We start from the raw sequence: 21,662 nt of genomic DNA, 5'->3' as shown, positions 1-21,662 counted from the left end.
CTCAGGACGAGTTGAGTGGTACCTTAATTGTAAAGGTTCTTTTCAAGGTCGACTCAGGACGAGTTGAGTCGTAAGTGTTAAACTCAAGGTTGATTTTAAGGTCGGCTCAGCACGACTGAAGGTTGATTTCAATTTTCAAGGTCGACTCAGGCCCAGTTTAGTGGTACCTTAAGTGATAAACTCAAGGTTGATTTCAAGATCGACTCAAGTTAAGGTCGACTCAGCACGACTGAAGGTTGATTTCAATTTTCAACGTCGACTCAGGTCCAGTTAAGTGGTACCTTAAGCCTTAAGTGATAAACTCAAGGTTGATTTCAAGGTCGACTCAAGACGAGTTGAGTGGTACCTTAAGTGTTAAACTCAAGGTTGATTTCAAGGTCGACTCAGCACGAGATCTTCCAGACACGCGTCTAGGAGGGAGGCTAGTTTTCATCCAATGAACACAGACGGCGCGCTGTGTTCCATCTTGACGCAGGCAGCGCTACCTGTCGGAGAAGCAGCACTAGCGCCAGAATTAGCTCTGGTGGCAGCTATAGGCGACCGTGCTGCGGCCTGGTGAGTGCCATTGGCAGCTTCGACGAAGAGGGAGGTGTTGCCACCGTTGACGGATTCACTGTTGTTATTGTAGTAGTAGGGATTGTCTGTAAGGGAAAAAGAAGATTGGGGTTAGTCAAGGCGATTGAAAAATTGAGTTGTATTCGACTATGTGAAATCTAATTCAGTCAAACAAGGCTGAGCCAATGAGATTCCGCTTTTTTTCGATTATGTGAAATTTAATTCAGTCAAACATGCTTGGACCAATGAGATTCCGCTTTTAAAACACACAGTGAAATCTCACAATCTCATTGGTTCAGCCATGTTTCACTGAATTACATTCCACATAATCGAATACAACTTTTGTGTTGTGCGTGTTGGAGGAGAACTTAACTTGATTTTGTATTGTCATTGAGGTAATTTCTTCTCTAGCCTTTTCTGGTTGGTGGAATTCTTGTATCCCCCCCCCATCTGTGTTCTTGTACACAGGCTCTCAAAATGTCAAAATCCCACAATATTGCCAGCTTTCGACTATAAACATCTTCAAATTAAATTAATCCCAAGACCCTTGAAAAATGGAGTTTGCCTGAAGGCATGTGATGTGTTTCAATCCACTCGACTCTCGTTTTATTATTTGTATTATTCTAAAATCTTACAAAGGATCTTCTTTTAGAATTTATTTATCATATGGACGTTTTATTTTTTCAAAGGATTTTAGAAGTCTCTTCAGGAGTCGAATGTAAACTCCAACACCAGTAGCTTGTTCCACGAAAGAATGGGATGATAAGAGTTCCAAATGTAAAAGTGATGAAAATTTACATTAGGTAGAGTACTTTTGTTTACAAATTGGCTGCCTTACACTAGTCACTCCCCATAATATGTCAAAATCTATAAGGTCTTTGTTAGACTACGGGGGAAAAGGGACTTTTCAGTCCTACCCCAGCAGGATAAACAAGGTATATTCTATTCTAATAATTATCATTTGGACCAACTGGAGGTAATTATTCAGAAGACATGACAATGAAAAAGTAAGCTCCTTATAAAATTCCAACATAAACAATGTTGGAATTGAGAACCAGTTAGCTTGAAGGGCAGCTTCCCGCCCGGGGCGGACTTTATTCTAAAGATATGAGATTCGTTCTCGGAACGGCTGGCTTTCTCCTTATTCTACCATACTTTCTTGGAACGGGCTACTGGTCAAGGACCTGTCCTCTTCAGGAATAGATCCCTGACCTTATTAAGTAGTCCCTCCATCCATCCCTGGTGGACGATTGAAAGGGGGCACCTGCCGGCTTTCGCCTCAATCCCCCATCCCTGACTGCTGTCAGTGGCTAACTAATACTCACTCACTACTTACTGAGCAGCCCTCCTGCGCCACTGCTGTAGCAGTAACTGGGATAGCCGGGTGTACTATACTGGGAATAATGGGAACTATACGGGGTGTACTCGGTAACGCCGCCACTGCCTCCTGAAACAAAATACAGGGTGGTTGTGAACAAAATGTTGGGATTGAGATATTGAGAACTTGGACTTTTAACATTGAGAACATGTATGAAAAATATGTTAACTATTAAAATGTCAATAAAATTGCAAATTACAAATTAAGAACATAAACAATGTTGGAATTGAGAACCAGTTAGCTTGAAGGGCAGCTTCCCGCCCGGGGCGGACTTTATTCTAAAGATATGAGATTCGTTCTCGGAACGGCTGGCTTTCTCCTATTCTGTCCTTGTACTGTCTTCCGTTTCGGGACGATAAGACCTCAGTATAGGTACAAGGAAGGAAGACAGGATAGAAAAAAGCCAGCCGTTCCGAGAACGAACATTATGCCATCAGGTCAAAATCCGCCTTGGGCGGGAATCGAACCTGCGGCCTAGAGCTTACAAGGCAGACGCGCTACCAACTAAGGTAACTAGGCTGGCTTACTAGGTCAGAAGAAAAGAAATAATTGACCCGATTACATTACAGCTTCCCGCCTATTCTGTCCTTGTACTTTCTTCCATTTCGGGACGATAAGACCTCAGTATAGTTACAAGGAAGGAAGACAGGATAGAAGAAAGCCAGCCGTTCCGAGAACGAACATTATCCCATCAGGTCAAAATCCGCCTTGGGCGGGAATCGAACCCGCGGCCTAGAGCTTACAAGGCAGACGCGCTACCAACTAAGCTAACTAGGCTGGCTTACTAGGTCAGAAGAAAACAAATAATTGACCCGATTACATTATTTTCCTTCCTAAGGATAAGGAAAGTAAAAATCCACACAAACCTGTGCTGGCATAATGAGGCGGTGCAAAGCCGGGTAGCATGGTTGCCGGCGCGTACACAGGTACGCCGGCCGGCGGCCCTCCATTAGCCGGCTGCAGGACGGTCAACTGATCCGGACTATGGCTAGGTACCGGGTCCGAGGTTAGACTAGGGGGGGTGCCTCCCGGCGCGGGATTATCCGGAAACGGGGTCTCGTGTCCACTCTCTACTCTATTTATTTTTATTATAATCAAAGTCAAACCATGATTCTGCCACCACTTCTTTCTTTCCAAAGCAACCCTTTCCATCTGTTGTGATTTCAAACAAAGTCATAATGATAATTCAACTGCCCCCTTGTTAGTGGGAAGGTTCTGTAAACTTGTGATTAGAACGTAAAGGGGTAGGAGGGTTGGGTCACTCCCTAGGGAGGTACATTAAAGGGAGAGGAAGGGGAATAACAATTGGATTGTATCTGAAGGTTTCATAATGGACAAAAACAGAACTACCTTCATTTCAATTTTCATAGAGCGCTACATATGTATTGTACATAACATGGGTTGAATATACGGGGTGGACTGTGATTAGTTTCTATTCTGCTTAGGAGAGGTGGCGCTGCTAGAGGGGAATTTTTAAACTAACATACTTTAACCGCGAACGGGCCATCATTTTCAGATTTTTACACAAAATAAATGAACATATTTTTTCTACCTAGATTCAACTTTAACACATCAGCGCCGCAGTCCAAATTTTAAAAAATTTTGGTCTACAATCTTCAGAAATTCAGTTACATTCGACTATGTTTAGGCACAGCTTTAGGGCCCACCCTGTAGGTACATATTTACATATAATACATATGTACGTACATAGACACAGCAGCAAGCAATGAATTCGAAAGCAAAACGCTGAATGTGAAGTAGTAACGTCCGGAGAAGGGATAAAGAGGGGATGGAGGAGAAGAAGAGGAGAAGGAGAAGAAGGAGAGGTAGGAAGAGGAGACAAGGGAGAAGGAGGAGGAGTGGAGGAGAAGAAGGAGAAGGAAGAAGAGGAGAGGGAGGAAGAGGAGAGAAGGGGGAAGAAGGAGAGATGGAGAAGGAGAAGTTATAAGAGACGAAGAAGAGGAGACAAGGGGGGAGGAGGAGGGATAGAGAACTGGAAGTGATGGAATGTATTTCTAGGAGAAGGTAGAAGAGAATAACAGGGATAGAGGAAGAGGAGAGATTGGAGGAGAAGAAGAGGAAAAGATCAAGAGTCGAGAAGGTACAGAAGAAGAAGAAGGGGAGGAGGAGAGATGTGATAAAGGGAAAAGGAATGTGGGTACAAGAGGAATAGGAGCCGAAAACGAAAAATTTTTTTGTTTGAAAATAATCTTTTTGGTAAAAAAAAAAAAAAAAAAAAGCATAATAACCCTCTGGCCGGAGCCACAATCAAAAATTAGGTTCAAGTTCCACTCTCGGATGAAGCAACCTGATTGGTTGATAAAAAACAAATAATAAAAAAAGATACTAGTTGAAAGAATGGCCAAATGTACAATTTGGTTATAGGCCTTTGGACGGGCCAATTTCAGCCTTTGTTAGTTAAAGCGTGTGCGTTCGAGAATTCAAATAACCGATCATGACCGATCATGGGATTGCATTGCAATCAGCAATGAATTCTCGAATACAATTGGGTTAAAGCAGATAAAGCGCAAATGATTATTTGTAAAAACTAAAAACTAACAGAAAAAATGGCAACAAGTAGCTAGCTATTTTTTCTTCAGTTAAGAAAAGGACAAGGAAGAAACAAATTGAAATAACCTCTAGAGTTAAAGCTCCCTACAATAACCTAAAAAATCTAAAATTAGTTACATAACATTTCTTTAGCAGCACTATGATCATTCAGCAAATCAAAACAATAGCAATACTTATGTAATAAAATAGCAATAACTTATTTTACAATAACGTAACAAGATGCTTCTAAAAACGCTCCAAGAGGGATCAAGAAATCCAACTTCCCCAAAGCGGGCATCTAAAATTTCACGCAGGCCCCATTTCACCCATAAGAGCCGAGCTTTTTCTTTTTTTCTATTCGTTGGATCTTGCTGAAATTTAACCGCTTCGGACCGGTATTGAGTAAATGTGTTAAATAATAGTGAAAATAGTAGGAAATTTGTTTTCCAACTAATAGACAAATCCCCGATGCACTTTGACGTAGAGCGACTGAGATATTAGCAAAAAGAGAGAAGGGTTTGGTGTCACTTTAATGTAGGCCTCGGCTCTCATGGGTTAAGCGGGTTTCGCGCCGGGGAAAAGTTCCTTACCTAGCGTAGTAGCCACGGGCGGGGCATACACATGCGTCCCGGTGTTTTGTCCTTGGGCCGTCATGCTATCGTACAGGTCAGATGGGGGGCCGGAGGTGAATCCCCCGCCCGCCGATTGTACCGAGTCGTAGTACGGGGAGGCAGCACCGTTGGTGAGAGGCGTGCCCCCGCCTAGCTCCGAGAATAGCTTGTGCTCGTCCTTCATACTCCACTTGCCCGACCATAACTGAAACATTGGGCAAAGAGACGGTGAATATAAAGAAAAAAGGAATTTTTAATTCTGTGAAGCATACTTAAATGCTTGTCACAAATATCGTTCCCCAACTATTACTCCTAGATAAATTTTATGACTTGTCTTGGACTCGAACCAGCAACCTCCATATCCGAAGTCCAACTCCAACGCGTTAACTACTGAGTTGGTTACCATAACTGAAACATTGGCGAAGAGACGGTGAAAATCAGGGGGAACGTCAAATCCCATGACCAAAACTTTTTTTTTTTTACAATAGGTAAATCAATTTTTATTTATTTTCAAACATTATACCTACAAATCTCTCTATTAATGATTTACTCCTTGTCTCAATTGTAGACATAATGGTCTACAATAAAATATTGTCTACTTACATTCGAATAAAGTTGATCACCGTTGTATTGTACATGGTGGGTCCTCTGCCTTTTGATTTCTTCCTCCGGGTGTCCATTCAGGTCTCGATTTTCGTCTGTGAACGAAAGAAAACAAATTAGAGTCAATATTTTCCATACCCAAAAAGCCCCCAAAACCTGATATTTAGGGGCGAACAGCCCCTAAGTGCCCCTAACCATTTATTAACCAATTTTGGTTATATGGGTAAGGGCAACCTGGTTTTTACTGACAAAGTGACAAACTACTTGGCTTCTTACATTGACCTCACCCAGCCCAAGTGGGGCTAGGATTTGCTTGTACGTGATTGAGTTTCCCATCCAGATACTAACCACGCTCATCGTTGCTTAATCTCAGTGTTCCATGTTAATCCCAGCAAACTTGACTCTCCTATTGGCTGAAATTTTTGAAATTTTCATAAATCTGATTGGTTGATAATAAAAAAAAAAAAAATCAATTTTTTTTTTAGCAAATCAGATTTCTTAATCAGCGTGTAAATAAATAAAATGAAGATTTCTTAATCCGAGAGTTAAACTTAAACCAAGTTTATTTAAACTCACTTTGTGACCCCCGGCCTAAAGCAAATTAGTTCATAACATGCCTATTTAACGATGAATTCAAACATGCCTATTCAACCGGTAAACGTGGGCTTACCTGTGTGGTAATGCACAGGTAAATCATCCTGGGCAGGGTCCGTTAACACGGAGCGCGGACTGAGCTTATAGTGAACGCCAAGTTCGTCCGGCGTAGCGTCAGTGAGGACGGACCTTGGACTGAGCTTGTGAATGTCTTGCATGCTGAGAGGAGCTAGGGCCACACCGGTACCGACTGATGTTAAGGTTAGAAAACGAGGCACATGCAAAAGCACTACGGACGTGCAATATTTTTACGAATATTGTTGTTGTTAGTGTTTTAGCTGTTTCACAAATGGCTTTGATGTAAGATGAGTCTCATTTTTCAGACAAATGAAGAAGGAAACATAGAAGGCGCGAGTATAAATCAAACTGAACGGCTGGGGTCTAGGTAGGGTGCAATTAACCTCTCAGAATAGCTATAGGGTACAATGTAGGTATGCGTAAACTCTTCATCAGATTAAAGTACTTTAAAAAGATCTGAGCGGACGGCAGAACGACAAACGCCAGGCTAGGTTCCATTTAGATATTTGGTTTTGAGACGAATCGTGTTATGCGACGAATCGTCTTATGGAAAAGGTCACCTCAGGCAGTTTGAGACGGATCGTGGTACACCCAACTTTACACATTTCTTGACGAACCCCTGAGGTCAGTGTACCTACCCCAAATTAGATTAATCGCTGGAGGGTTACTGTACCTAGTAGCAATGTGAAATAGAAAATCGTCGAACTCACGTTCGTTCAAAATTAATGATTTGTTTTCTTTGGAGATTTCTTCTATGATGAATGGTCTTATGAACATCATTTATCATCAGATCACCACCTTTACATTTAACAAGCCAAACTGCCCACTGCCGGCCATAACTGTGTTGTCCATTGGCCATTAAAAGCACCTCATTATGTGTTAATAGCTTGTAATTAGCAGATAATCTTCTACAATGCCTATCACCTTGACTTGTATCCAGAACAATAGTGGAAGCTTACGTACGTAAACCCAGTTGTGATGACTGGGTCCTTACTGAATCCATTAAGCCATAAGGGCCAAACTTCTTTTCTTCGTTGGATCTTGCTGAGTTTTAACCGCTTCTAACTCCGGACCGGTAGTGAGTAAATATGTCAAATAATAATGAAAATAGTAGGAAATTTTGTTTTCTAACTAATAGACAAATCCCCGAAGCACTCTGACGTGGAGCGACTGAGATATGAGCGAAAAAGCGAGAAGAGTTTGGTCCTGTTTGGTGTGACTTTAATGTAGGCCTCGGCTCTCATGGGTTAAGCGGGTTTCGCGCCGGGGAAAAGTTCCTTACCTAGCGTAGTAGCCACGGGCGGGGCATACACATGCGTCCCGGTGTTTTGTCCTTGGGCCGTCATGCTATCGTACAGGTCAGATGGGGGGCCGGAGGTGAATCCCCCGCCCGCCGATTGTACCGAGTCGTAGTACGGGGAGGCAGCACCGTTGGTGAGAGGCGTGCCCCCGCCTAGCTCCGAGAATAGCTTGTGCTCGTCCTTCATACTCCACTTGCCCGACCATAACTGAAACATTGGGCAAAGAGACGGTGAATATAAAGAAAAAAGGAATTTTTAATTGTGTGAAGCATACTTAAATGCTTGTCACAAATATCGTTCCCCAACTATTACACCTAGATAAATTTTATGACTTGTCTTGGACTCGAACCAGCAACCTCCAGATCCAAAGTCCAACTCCAACGCGTTAACCACTGAGGTTGGTTACCATAACTGAAACATTGGCGAAGAGACGGTGAAAATTAGGGGGAACGTCAAATGCCCTGACCATTTTTTTTTTTTTTTACAATAGGTAAATCAATTTTTATTTATTTTCAAACATTATACCTACAAATCTCTCTATTAATGATTTACTCCTTGTCTCAATTGTAGACATAATGGTCTACAATAAAATATTGTCTACTTACATTCGAATAAAGTTGATCACCGTTGTATTGTACATGGTGGGTCCTCTGCCTTTTGATTTCTTCCTCCGGGTGTCCATTCAGGTCTCGATTTTCGTCTGTGAACGAAAGAAACACAAATTAGAGTCAATATTTTCCATACCCAAAAAGCCCCCAACCTGATATTTAGGGGCGAACAGCCCCTAAGTGCCCCTAACCACATATTAACCAATTTTGGTTATATGGGTAGGGGCTCAGGTGTAGGGGCGAACAGCCCTAAAGGGTGGGTTAAGCTTATACGAATCTACGAGAGTCGATATTCTGAACTACCGTCAAATATTTTTTTCAAGATTAGTGGAGATGTCTAATTTACAGCGCTATTAGTGGAGATGTGGAATTTACAACATAGTAAAAAATTGTAAATTCCAAACACTTGCAGTTAGAATTCATAGAAATCCTCTTCACTATAGGTATTACCTATGTACTTTTCAATCCTGTGTAGGTGTCTTCAAGTTCAAGTTGTAATGACTACTTATTCAAATTTTTATGATGATTACTTTTTCTACTGTACCTATTTGGATTTGACTTGGCAAAATGGTGTACAATATCTATTAATAAGAAAAGGAGGATATAAAAACAAAACCCAACTATTTATAAGGAGGTACCGTACAGTTTATCTGATCACCGTTGTATTGTACATGGTGGGTCCTCTGCCTTTTGATTTCTTCCTCCGGGTGTCCATTCAGGTCTCGATTTTCGTCTGTGATCGAAAGAAAACAAATTAGAGTCAATATTGTCCATACCCCAAAAGCCCCCAATGTGATATTTAGGGGCGAACAGCCCCTTAGTGCCCCTAACCACATATTAACCAATTTTGGTTATATGGGTAGGGGCCTAGGTATAGGGGCGAACAGCCCTAAAGGGTGGGTTAAGCTTATACGAATCTACGAGAGTCGATATTCTGAGTTACCGTCAAATATTTTTTTCAAGATTGGAGATGTCTAATTTACAGCGTTATTAGTGGAGATGTGGAATTTACTTCATAGTAAAAAATTGTAAATTCCAAACATTAATTGCAGTTAGAATTGATAGAAATCCTCTTCACTATAGGTATTATGTACTTTTCAATCCTGTGTAGTGTAGGTGTCTTCTATTTCAAGTTGTAATAATGATTACTTATTCAAATTTTTATGATGATTACTTTTTCTACTATACCTATTTGGATTTGACTTGGCAAAATGGTGTACAATATCTATGCCATAAGATGAACTACCGTCAAATATTTTTTTCAAGATTAGTGGAGATGTCTAATTTACAGCGCTATTAGTGGAGATGTGGAATTTACAACATAGTTAAAAATTGTAAATTCCAAACACTTGCAGTTAGAATTCATAGAAATCCTCTTCACTATAGGTATTAGGTGCTTTTATTATAGGTATTATGTACTTTTCTAGGTGTCTTCTATTTCAAGTTGTAATGACTACTTATTCAAATTTTTATGATGATTACTTTTTCTACTATATATACCTATTTGGATTTGACTTGACAAAATGGTGTACAATATCCATTCCATAAGGAAAGGAGGATATAAAAACAAAACCCAACTATTTATAAAAGGAGGTACCGTATAGCTTATGTGGGTAATTTATGAATTTTTGTGTCATCTCTTTCCTCGAAAACAGTCTAAAAACCCCCGACAATGAGCTTTTTGGTAAATTTCCGTAATTTATGAATTTTTGTGTCATCTCTTTCCTCGAAAACAGTCTAAAAACCCCCGACAATGAGCTTTTTGGTAAATTTCCAAGAAACTAAGCTCTGTCGAGGATTAAAGTTTAAGAAGGCATGTTTCCCGTAAGGTCAACAAGGCTGAAAAAAAAAAAAAAAAATCAGTGAAAGTAGGACTCTGAATGTGTTGCCCACACATAGTCAAACAACTGTTGATGTACATCAATCAATGTTGATTGCCCATCAATTGATTTCAATGGGCAATTGATGAAAGTTGATTCACATCAAACAACGGCTGATGACTATTCCTATAAGTAGTTGAATTTAATACTACCCTCCAGTCCCTCACTTTCATTTTTTTTGCTTCTTGTTTCCAATTTAGTTAGTCTTTCAAGTTTAAGCTACTAAGGAGACTTTTTTTTCTTTGTAAGGACTGTACTCTGTAGGTAGGTGTATAAAAATCTTAATATTCCAATTAAGTAAATTTCCAAGAAACGAAGCTCTGTCGAGGATTAAAGTTTAAGAAGGCATGTTTCCCGTAAGGTCAACAAGGCAAGAGTGAAATATTTCTTGTGTTTAATCCTACATGGTTTATTTCTTGAATCTTTGTGGTGATTCTTAGACAAATATTGTAACAGGCCCGTAGGTAAATTTCCAAGAAACGAAGCTCTGTCGAGGATTAAAGTTTAAGAAGGCATGTTTCCCGTAAGGTCAACAAGGCAAGAGTGAAATATATTTCTTGTGTTTAAACCTACATGGTTTATTTCTTGAATCTTTGTGGTGATTCTTAGACAAATATTGTAACAGGCCCGTATTTAGGGGCCCTCTAAATACGGCCCCTGGATTTTTTTGCTCCTTTACTGTGGGTCGGATTCCAAAAAATTGGAGCTGATTTATCTACCTCTGGCTAGATTATACTAGCATTTTAGTAACAAATTTAAAAGATGTAAGTAGATACATAAATAATTAGGTAGATATAACTATATGTATATCAATTAATTAAGGACTGATAAATAACCCCAATTTTTCTTCTCAAATCTGGGAGCCCTTCCTCCCGAATTCTAAAGAAACTATTAATCGAGTTAATTTCAGATAAAAATAGGGGAGACATTTGATATTGCTACAGACTACAGCTCAATTGAAAACGTAGGAGGGAAACTCACAAAAGGGGTGAACAGGACTTAATACATAGCCCTCCCTACAGTTTTATTTTGCGTCCCGAGGGAGGACGTTTTAGTCTTAAATATCTCTTACAAGTGCCCTTGTTTTAATAATATTGATTAGGAATGATGTCCACATTGCATAAACAAATTAGATAACAGGCGTTCATAATTTCTGCTTGGCTAAAAATTTGAGATTTGATCTTGGATTTGGTAATGCTACTTATATGCTAGGTACCTCTAATTCTTTAAATACCTAGGTACCTATCTAGGACATTAAGTAGTACATTTAAGTTTTAAGTAATTAGGTACCCTAAGTTAAGGTAATGACCTAATGATGCCTTACCAAAAACCGCCCTCAGAAGGGATATTTTGTTATGCAGTTGGTCGATCACAAATAAATTTTAAATAATCTAGAAATGAAAGGTATCTAGGTATAGGACTATAGGCGGCTGACTATACATAAATACTAAATAGGTAGGTACTATCGGCATTTTTTTTGTTTTTTTTTTTTTGCATATAAATAAAAAATAAATAGGGAGGTATTTTCGGGTTTTTTTTTTTTTTTTTTTTTTTTTTTTTTTTTTTTTTTTTTTTTTAACAAAAAGGTCATAAACACAATAGACACTTTTTTTACTTTTTAAATGGTATTTGTTTTGATTTTGAAGTGGACAGTGAGCGAGGAATATTTTGTATTCGTTCAAAAAGCTCGAATGTGATGTAGATGCTTCTAGGTAGAGATAGGTACAGTGAAAAAGCGACATTTTCAGTGAGGGGCCGTTGATGTCAAATGGGATCAAATTCCAAGGGAGAATGTTGTCTTCAAAGGCTCTAGTTTTTTTTGAGCTTTACCTAGAAATTAAGAAAACTAGGTAAATACCTACCTATAAAATATTTTCTTCTGCATTTGCGAAATGTTAAAAAAAACGTCATTTAAATGTAGTAAGTATCATTATTTATTTTACTATTATTCAAAGGCAAACCATGATTCTGCCACCACTTCTTTCTTTCCAAAGCAACCCTTTCCATGTTGTGATTTCAAACAAAGTCATAATGATAATTCAACTGCCCCCTTGTTAGTGGGAAGGTTCTGTAAACTTGTGATTAGAACGTAAAGGGGTAGGAGGGTTGGGTCACTCCCTAGGGAGGTACATTAAAGGGAGAGGAAGGGGAATAACAATTGGATTGTATCTGAAGGTTTCATAATGGACAAAAACAGAACTACCTTCATTTCAATTTTCATAGAGCGCTACATATGTATTGTACATAACATGGGTTGAATATACGGGGTGGACTGTGATTAGTTTCTATTCTGCTTAGGAGAGGTGGCGCTGCTAGAGGGGAATTTTTAAACTAACATACTTTAACCGCGAACGGGCCATCATTTTCAGATTTTTACACAAAATAAATGAACATATTTTTTCTACCTAGATTCAACTTTAACACATCAGCGCCGCAGTCCAAATTTTAAAAAATTTTGGTCTACAATCTTCAGAAATTCAGTTACATTCGACTATGTTTAGGCACAGCTTTAGGGCCCACCCTGTAGGTACATATTTACATATAATACATATGTACGTACATAGACACAGCAGCAAGCAATGAATTCGAAAGCAAAACGCTGAATGTGAAGTAGTAACGTCCGGAGAAGGGATAAAGAGGGGATGGAGGAGAAGAAGAGGAGAAGGAGAAGAAGGAGAGGTAGGAAGAGGAGACAAGGGAGAAGGAGGAGGAGTGGAGGAGAAGAAGGAGAAGGAAGAAGAGGAGAGGGAGGAAGAGGAGAGAAGGGGGAAGAAGGAGAGATGGAGAAGGAGAAGTTATAAGAGACGAAGAAGAGGAGACAAGGGGGGAGGAGGAGGGATAGAGAACTGGAAGTGATGGAATGTATTTCTAGGAGAAGGTAGAAGAGAATAACAGGGATAGAGGAAGAGGAGAGATTGGAGGAGAAGAAGAGGAAAAGATCAAGAGTCGAGAAGGTACAGAAGAAGAAGAAGGGGAGGAGGAGAGATGTGATAAAGGGAAAAGGAATGTGGGTACAAGAGGAATAGGAGAAGGAAAAAAATGGGAGCGAGGGATGAAAAAGGGATGGCATGGAGCAGGAAAAAGGAAAATGGGGTAAAAGAGGAAGAAGTGAGCAAGAGAGGGGAAGGAAGGGGAAATTATAGGATGGGAAGGGAGAAGAGAGAGGGGAAATTATGGGACCGAGGGAGGGAAAAAGGGACGGAGAGTTCTTGTTTTAGAAAAAATCCCTTCCCACAGAGACGGGATCCATATTCAGCACAAAATTTAAATATAAATGCTACCGCCTTCCCTCGCGTTGTGCCGCGTATGTCAGCATATTTGAAATGCTACCCTCGGGTCTCGGGGAGTGATGGAGGAAATCCCCTTTGTGTAAAATCACACCCCTTTGGTCAGGGGCAGAATTACCGAGGGGGGGGGGGATATGGTAGTTTACTGGGCCTGCCATTATTATAGGCTCTGGATTAAATATGAACTAAATTTCAAGAATTTTATTCGGAAAATTTTGAAAATCTCATTGGCAATTTAAAAAAAAAGCCTTAATTCCTTAAATATTATATAATTTAGTAAAAAATAAAATGAAAATAACTCGTAAGCTGGGAATAGAACTCAGGCCTGATGAGTGTTAAAACAGTAAAACAACCGCGGTACTTTGAACAATAAAGCCGAGGCCTTAGAGACGGGATCTTACGTGAACAGGCCCTGATGGCCTATGATAAATACAAGTGAGGTCAGATAGGAAATGGGACAGGAAAGGAGGAGGTGGAGGTGAAATATGGAAATGTTAAAGGAGGTGTTGGAGAGTTTCCTATGTAGATTTTCTTCTTCAGGAAGAGAGTATTGAGATGGAGACAAACACTTGAGAAAGGGTAGAGAGGTGGAGGGAGAGAATTGAGATAATTAGTGGATGTGTCAACTTTACCCAATACAATGTTGCCCAGTTCTGGAGAGAGAGAGAGGGAGAGACGAGAGACTTGGAAGAGTTTAGAGCTAAGTAACCATCTATTTTTTAGCGCAGAAATAGGTAGGTACCTAACAAAGTTTCACTTGTTTTTTTCGCCCACTTAAAAGGTTGAGTGGCAAACTGTTCCAGTAACATTGAATGAAGAAAATGATAAAAGTACATTACACAGTGAGGTATAGCTAGGTACCTATTAGGTTTACATATCCAAGGATTCTAAGGCAGAAAGACTCCATGTCTCATTCAATTTCAGGAGAAAAAGAAGGGCGAATATTTTCAATGGCTTTAGAAAATTTGTCAGCAGCACATTTTCACCCTCGAAAGCGTGTGAAACTTTTCTATAGCTCCAGTTACATGGGAGGGATCTTTGGAAAATTTAATGTCAAAGATTTTTCGCATACAGTTCATTTTCATTATAATGGACTGAACAAAAGTGTCCACAAAAGAAGATAGGCCAAAAATGCTATAGCTCCCGACGGCATTATCCTCAAAGAAACATGGCAACCCGAGTTTGCTCTGGCAGCCTGGAAAATTCTTGCTTTTGTTTACAAGACTTTTCACGTCGGGTTTTCTCTTTTGACTCCGAGGGGGTCCTTTTGTTTTACACGTCAGTGGGAAGGGAACGTGATTGTTTCTAAGGAATTGAAAAATCATTGTCTCATTTGTCTTCTACCGAGATTGAGATTTTAAGATGATTTTCGTGTAAGGTAAGTAGGTGTAGATATCTGCGTAATTAGGAGATAGATTGTTTCTAAGGAATTGAAAAATCATTGTCTCATTTGTCTTCTACCGAGATTGAGGTTTTAAGATGATTTTCGTGTAAGGTAAGTACCTAGGTGTAGATATTGTAGATATCTGCATAATTTAGAAGATGGATAGGAACCTATAACCTACTACGTATAATTCGCCCTTTTAGGTACCTATATACGTACTCGTATGTGCAATATTATGTGCAATATACGAGTACACAAGAATGTAATTAGGGGTAAACAGTAAATACATAGATACCTAATAGTTGGAACTATAGGGTTTTCTTCATCCCAGTTTCTTTAGAGAGATTAAATTGGATATACCTATTGTTTAATGTACCTATGGTTTCCCGCTAACGAGATTTTTGGAATCACCGTGAAAATGCATGCTAGTCCACAAGGTTCTACGAGCAATCTTTCTCCGTTCGACTAAAGAAAGTCATACAATTGTACAAATACCGTACCTACAACGAATGTCTTAACAAGAGTAGCAAAGTAGAGAAGGAAAAAACTGGTGTGGTGGTGTAGATGTACAGGAATACGGGTAAAAAACAGATAGAAAGGAAAAGCCAAGTGTGTAATATTGTTACAGAAAAGAAGCATGACACAAGAAGAACTTGAAATAAACAATGGAAGGAAAAAAAGAGAGTGGAAAAATAAAAATGGCGGCTTTGGAATTACACCGGGGGAAATCCAGTTTATACTTGTGTGCTGAAGATGTTCCTCGAATTTCCCTGAGGGGAAGCTTTGAGCTTTTCCTTTAGGGGAAACTTTGAACTTTTCCTTTAAGGGAAGCTTCAAGGGAAACTTTGAGCTTTTTGTTTAGCAGGAGCAAAGGCGAAAAACTTAACGTGATATGCACAAAACGTTGGTGATCTAAGAATACAACCCATATCGACCCTGTGTTATGTGTTACCTACCAATAAAATTGGCAAGGTCGCACGCTCTCAAATTCTATTCTGTCGAAACCTCCCTGGTAGCTTGGTACTTATCTGGTATTCTAATATTTACTGATGAGAGAGTGGAAATGATAGATAACGTCTGCTCGCGCCTGGTAACTTGGTGGGTTCGGGTTTGAACCTCAATCAAGGCACTTTTCATTCATTTAAATTTTAAAACTTTCCTAAACAATTTAATTTAAAATTCCCAAGACATAGATTTCGGTTCGTGGACCAAATTTGAGGCAGATTCAGAGTGAGATTTGTGCGCTGTCTCTCACGTGGAAAGCATTTTATTTTTATAAGATAATTTTCTTTTTTTACTCGAATATACTCAGGGAGAAAGAGCTCTCCTTTATAAGAAAGTTTCTCTAATGGAGCGTTGCTAGGTTACAAACAACTTTATATTTTCTCCTTCTCCTTTTTTTTGCCTTTGTGGTTTTTAACTTTTTGATTTTTCTGCTTTTCTTTAAAGGAAAATAATTTTCCGCAAAACCTTCTTCCAGCTGTATTCTTCATGCATAGATTTTCCCCCTACTTAAATAGATTTAGTTAGTACCTCGCATAGGTACTATTTATAGCTCTTATATTCGATGGAATTCAAATATGTATTTAAGTAGGCACCTGAAACTTTTTTCAAGACGTTTGATAGCGGGAACTGTAACAATGGAGGTCTTATTGTCCCGAAATTGAAAAGAGGATGCCTTTGTGGTTTTTAACTTTTTGATTTTTCTGCTTTTCTTTAAAGGAAAATAATTTTCCGCAAAACCTTCTTCCAGCTGTATTCTTTATGCATAGATTTTCCCCCTACTTAAATAGATTTAGTCAGTACCTCGCATAGGTACTATTTATACCTCTTATATTCGATGGAATTCAAAGATGTACATATTTAAGTAGGCACCTGAAACTTTTTTCAAGACGTTTGATAGCGGGAACTGTAACAATGGAGGTCTTATCGTCCCAAAAAAAAAACAAAAAAAAAAAACAAAAAACAAACAAATATAAAACCTTTCTTACCCGAATGGTGATGGTGGTGGTGATGGTGATGGTCCAAGTCCCTCTTTATCCTCTTCGCGGGTAGATTGCCATTGGGGTCAGTACCCTGGGGTATGCCCAGGATTCCATTGATGGAATATCTGTCATGGTGGTGCTGACTAGCAGGGGCGTGGGCTATCACAGACACAGGACTGGTTTGTTGGTGGGTGTTGTTGTTCGTACTATTGTTGTTGTTGTTATTGTTGTTCGTCTGAGATTGCTGCTGATTGTGGACGTGTTTCGCCTTCTCGGCAGCCTTATTTCGAACAATCCTGGAAAAAACGGGAAAAGTCAGACGGATTAGCTCGTTATCATAGAGTTTTGTTTAAAACTTTATATTTACCAAGGCCTTTAGTGACCTCCATTTGGCGACGAGCTATGCCCGCCTAAACTCATATTCAATACACCCAACCTGAATGAGGACGGAAAAAGCCAGCCGCGCGAGGTTGCTCAGAGGTTATAGCTATTTTTATTTTTCCTACAGAAATCCAACCACTGTCATTAACAAAAGCACTAGTTGTTCACACATCTCGAATAATTCTCAACGTCACAATTTCCTCGGTAAAGGTTCACGCGTTCATTAGAAATGTTAATTCGTTCAAATTAGTATCGGTTTTCGTTTTTTTTTGTTTTGGTCTGATCAATTTCATTTATTGTAATTTCCCAATTACGGGCGCTTTGTTTTTCCCCCCTCTCTACCTTCCCATTCCACAAAACCAGCGTGTTTTGTTCCTCTCAAAAAATCTGGATTCATTTGCATAATCATGGGGTTTAAAGTTAACTCCTTTAACCCCGGAGCTTCTCCAACTTTTTTAGTGTTACAAAATAATGATGAGAGTATTTTCGCTGAATGAAGATTTTGTTGGGCTTAAAATTCAGATCATAATTTAAATTTAGTTACTTTATGTGGTACAATAGGTAAGTATCTATTGTAAGTAGGTACCTATACCTATGTGATAAATACTAAACCAGTTCTTTCTCTGGAGATCCCGTGGAATGGTTTTCTCTTCCTTCTTTTCCTACCTAACAAGATACTGTCAAATTTTCACCAAAGTTGTATCTCTGGATCCATGTTCCTGCATATTTGTGTATTTCATTCAATAAGTCCAATTCTAGTTCTACGTTATTATAGCCCTATTAGGGTAAAAGAACACTCAAATAAGCATCATTCAATAGGATAAGGAAAGTCGTGTGATGTTCACACCAGATTTTTTTTTTTTTTCTGAGGATGGATAGGGGACAGTTTGTCATCTGGTGTGCGGGGGAGGGGAAGATAAATTCGTTCAAGGAAGTGGTTGATTCCTTTTAAAAAAGTAAGGTGGAGGAGGCGGAGGCGGAGGAGGAGAAGGAGAAGAAAAATTAATAAACATAAAATACCCAGTAAAAAAGCTAAACAATCTACCTACCTAATACTCAGTAACTTTGAAACTTTGTTCAGTTTGTTCCAAAAGTTACATGAGGGAGGGGAAGATAAATTCGTTCAAGGAAGTGGTTGATTCCTTTTAAAAAAGTAAGGTGGAGGAGGCGGAGGCGGAGGAGGAGAAGGATAAAAAGGAGAAATAAAAAGAAGAAAAATTAATAAACATAAAATACCCAGTAAAAAAGCTAAACAATCTACCTACCTAATACTTAAGTCCTAGTAACTTTGAAACTTTGTTCCAAAAGTTTTAAGATGATTTTCGTGTAAGGTAAGTAGGTGTAGATATTGTAGATATCTGCATAATTAGGAGATAGATAGGAACCTATAACCTACTTACGTATAATTCGCCCTTTTAGGTACCTATACGTACTCGTATGTGCAATATTATGTGCAATATACGAGTACACAAGAATGTAATTAGGAGTAAACAGTAAATACATAGATACCTACCTAATAGTTGGAACTATAGGGTTTTCTTCATCCCAGTTTCTTTAGAGAGATTAAATTGGATATAGGTACCTATTGTTTAATGTATGGTTTCCCGCTAACGAGATTTTTGGAATCACCGTGAAAATGCATGGTAGTCCACAAGGTTCTACGAGCAATCTTTCTCCGTTCGACTAAAGAAAGTCATACAACTGTACAAATACCGTACAACGAATGTCTTAACAAGAGTAGCAAAGTAAAGAAGGGAAAAAACTGGTGTGGTGGTGTAGATGTACAGGAATACGGGTAATGTATAAAACAGATAGAAAGGAAAAGCCAAGTGTGTAATATTGTTACAGAAAAGAAGCATGACACAAGAAGAACTTGAAATAAACAATGGAAGGAAAGTCAAAAATCTTTGAATCAGTCCATTTACTTGTGTCTATTGAATATTGAAAGTGGTCCAAATTAACTCCTTGACCAAAGTACCGACGGGGTTTGGGCTAAAGAAAAACGTTCCTTGTATATTTAGACTATTTTTCCGACTTTTAAAGCATCGAGTAAATAACACGAATTAATTGTCTCATCCGTCCAAATAAATTTTATCTGAATGGGGATGTTTTTTTTTTTTTCGTTATTATTATTATCATTATTATTTTTCATTTGGCAACATTGTTCAACATTAGTGGACAATTTTCCAATTTCCCTTCTGCTGTGGCTCCTCTTGTCCTTCACATGTTCCTATTTTTTATCCCGGAGTTTTCCAGCCAGACTCCCCACAGGAAGACATTTAATGTACTCCCGTTGGAAAATTGATTAATAGTGTCCGGTAGGCTATTATTCATATTATGGGAGAAAAAAATATTACAACAATAAAAAAAATAATAATAAAATAAAAATGATGATAATATTTTCGCTGTCCTCCCGCATTCTGGTTTTAGCTCTTTCTTTTTTCAAGGCTGAAATTTTTATGCGAGGCACATTTTAAGAGTTTTTTTTCTTTTTTTTTTCGAGGCTGAGATTTTTATTCGAAACATTTTCAGAGGTTTTTATAATATTGAACTGCTTCCTGTTTTGACTCTCCCTGTAATGTCCGTAGGAAGAAGATGTACCTAAGTAAACCAAGCACTGTTTAAAAACATCCACTTTACAGCCTTTACCTACCCGTTTGGGTATGTGTGCATTTTTTTCTCCCTCTAAAATTCAGATATTATGTTCTGGGCAACTTCTGTGTAACTAGGTAGGTACTGTCTCTTACTGGTGATATTTGTCTCTCAGCTCTCACTAGTAGTGAAGTTGTACTTTTAATGGTTTTAATCCTGGAGAGCAATTGTACTCTTTTTGTTATCTTCATAAGACAAAGTATACCATAGAAGGATGTTAATACCAAAGGTATACCTTTAAAGGATGCCTGATTCGAGTATTTTATTAAGTAATTGAATGAATTTGTCTCTCAGCTCTCACTAGTAGTGAAGTTGTACTTTTAATGGTTTTAATCCTGGAGAGCAATTGTACTCTTTTTGTTATCTTCATTATGAAGATATCATAAGACAAAGTATACCATACAAGGATGTTAATACCAGAGGTATACCTTAAAGGATGCCTGATTCGAGTATTTTATTAAGTAATTGAATGAAGATCTTATCAGTCAATACGGCACTATCAACACAAAAAAAATGATGATAATATTTTCGCTGTCCTCCCGCATTCTGGTTTTAGCTTTTTCTTTTTTCAAGGCTGAAATTTTTATGCGACGCACATTTTAAGAGTTTTTTTTTTCGAGGCTGAGATTTTTATTCGAAACATTTTTAGAGGTTTTTTATAATATTGAACTGCTTCCTGTTTTGACTCTCCCTGTAATGTCCGTAGGAAGAAGATGTACCTAAGCAAACCAAGCACTGTTTGAAAAGATCCACTTTACAGGCTTTACCTACCCCTTTGGGTATGTGTGGGGTTTTTTCTCCCTCTGAAATTCAGAGCATCACGTCACGTGAAGTCATGGGGAATCAGAACGATGTAGTTCAAAGTTTTTCCATAATATTGTAGGTAATTTCGTTCAGGACAGCCTCACTACTATCACGTCACGTGACCGTCATTTTGTTCCAAGTTTTTTCGCTCGTGAGTGTACCTACCCAGAAACACACCATCACGTCACGTGAAGTCATGGGGAATCAGAACGATGTAGTTCAAAGTTTTTCCATAATATTGTAGGTAATTTCGTTGAGGACAGCTACACTACTATCACGTCAAGTGACCGTCATTTTGTTCTAAATTTTTCGCTCGTGAGTGTACCTACCTACATAATATAAAAATACAAGTACAATAAATTCACGAAAAAATAATATATTTAAAAGCAATGAACGTCGGGCTGTGGCAAGCTTCACACATCCATTTTCAAAACGTCGAAACCGTTACAAACATTGAACACGCGTCATATCACGTGACTCGAGTCACGTGGCCATGAAAACAACTTTTGATTCGAATTAATAATCATAGTCATTAGGATGAGAAGTTTCAAGTTTTTTTTTCTGAGGATGGATGGGGGGCAGTTTGTCATCTGGTGTGCGGGGGAGGGGAAGATAAATTCGTTCAAGGAAGTGGTTGATTCCTTTTAAAAAAGTAAGGTGGAGGAGGCGGAGGCGGAGGAGGAGAAGGATAAAAAGGAGAAATAAAAAGAAGAAAAATTAATAAACATAAAATACCCAGTAAAAAAGCTAAACAATCTACCTACCTAATACTTAAGTCTTAGTAACTTTGAAACTTTGTTCAGTTTGTTCCAAAAGTTACATGGGAGGGATCTTTGGAAAATTTAATGTCAAAGATTTTTCGCATACAGTTCATTTTCATTATAATGGACTGAACAAAAGTGTCCACAAAAGAAGATAGGCCAAAAATCTTTGAATCAGTCCATTTACTTGTGTCTATTGAATATTGAAAGTGGTCCAAATTAACTCCTTGACCAAAGTACCGACGGGGTT

General features: G+C 38.7%; 1 protein-coding gene across 1 annotated transcript in view; it reads right to left on the bottom strand.

Moving 5' to 3' along the window:
* Nucleotides 1-236: 236 nt before the first annotated feature.
* Nucleotides 237-21,662, bottom strand: part of LOC103515404 — a 71,762-nt gene continuing 50,336 nt past the window's right edge. Inside the window, exons 9-17 of the mRNA XM_008480345.3 lie at nt 16,821-17,110; nt 8,276-8,370; nt 7,652-7,877; nt 6,368-6,541; nt 5,698-5,792; nt 5,074-5,299; nt 2,800-3,003; nt 1,892-2,002; nt 237-641 (exon numbers count right to left, since the gene is read on the bottom strand). Coding sequence (XP_008478567.1) covers nt 430-641; nt 1,892-2,002; nt 2,800-3,003; nt 5,074-5,299; nt 5,698-5,792; nt 6,368-6,541; nt 7,652-7,877; nt 8,276-8,370; nt 16,821-17,110 — 1,633 coding nt within the window. The 3' untranslated portion in view covers nt 237-429. The remainder of the gene's footprint in view (nt 642-1,891; nt 2,003-2,799; nt 3,004-5,073; nt 5,300-5,697; nt 5,793-6,367; nt 6,542-7,651; nt 7,878-8,275; nt 8,371-16,820; nt 17,111-21,662) is intronic.

This window comes from Diaphorina citri, unplaced genomic scaffold, assembly GCF_000475195.1.
Source record: "Diaphorina citri unplaced genomic scaffold, Diaci psyllid genome assembly version 1.1 scaffold1332, whole genome shotgun sequence".
Lineage (NCBI taxonomy): Eukaryota > Metazoa > Arthropoda > Insecta > Hemiptera > Psyllidae > Diaphorina > Diaphorina citri.
This window is presented reverse-complemented; position numbering and strand designations above follow the sequence as displayed.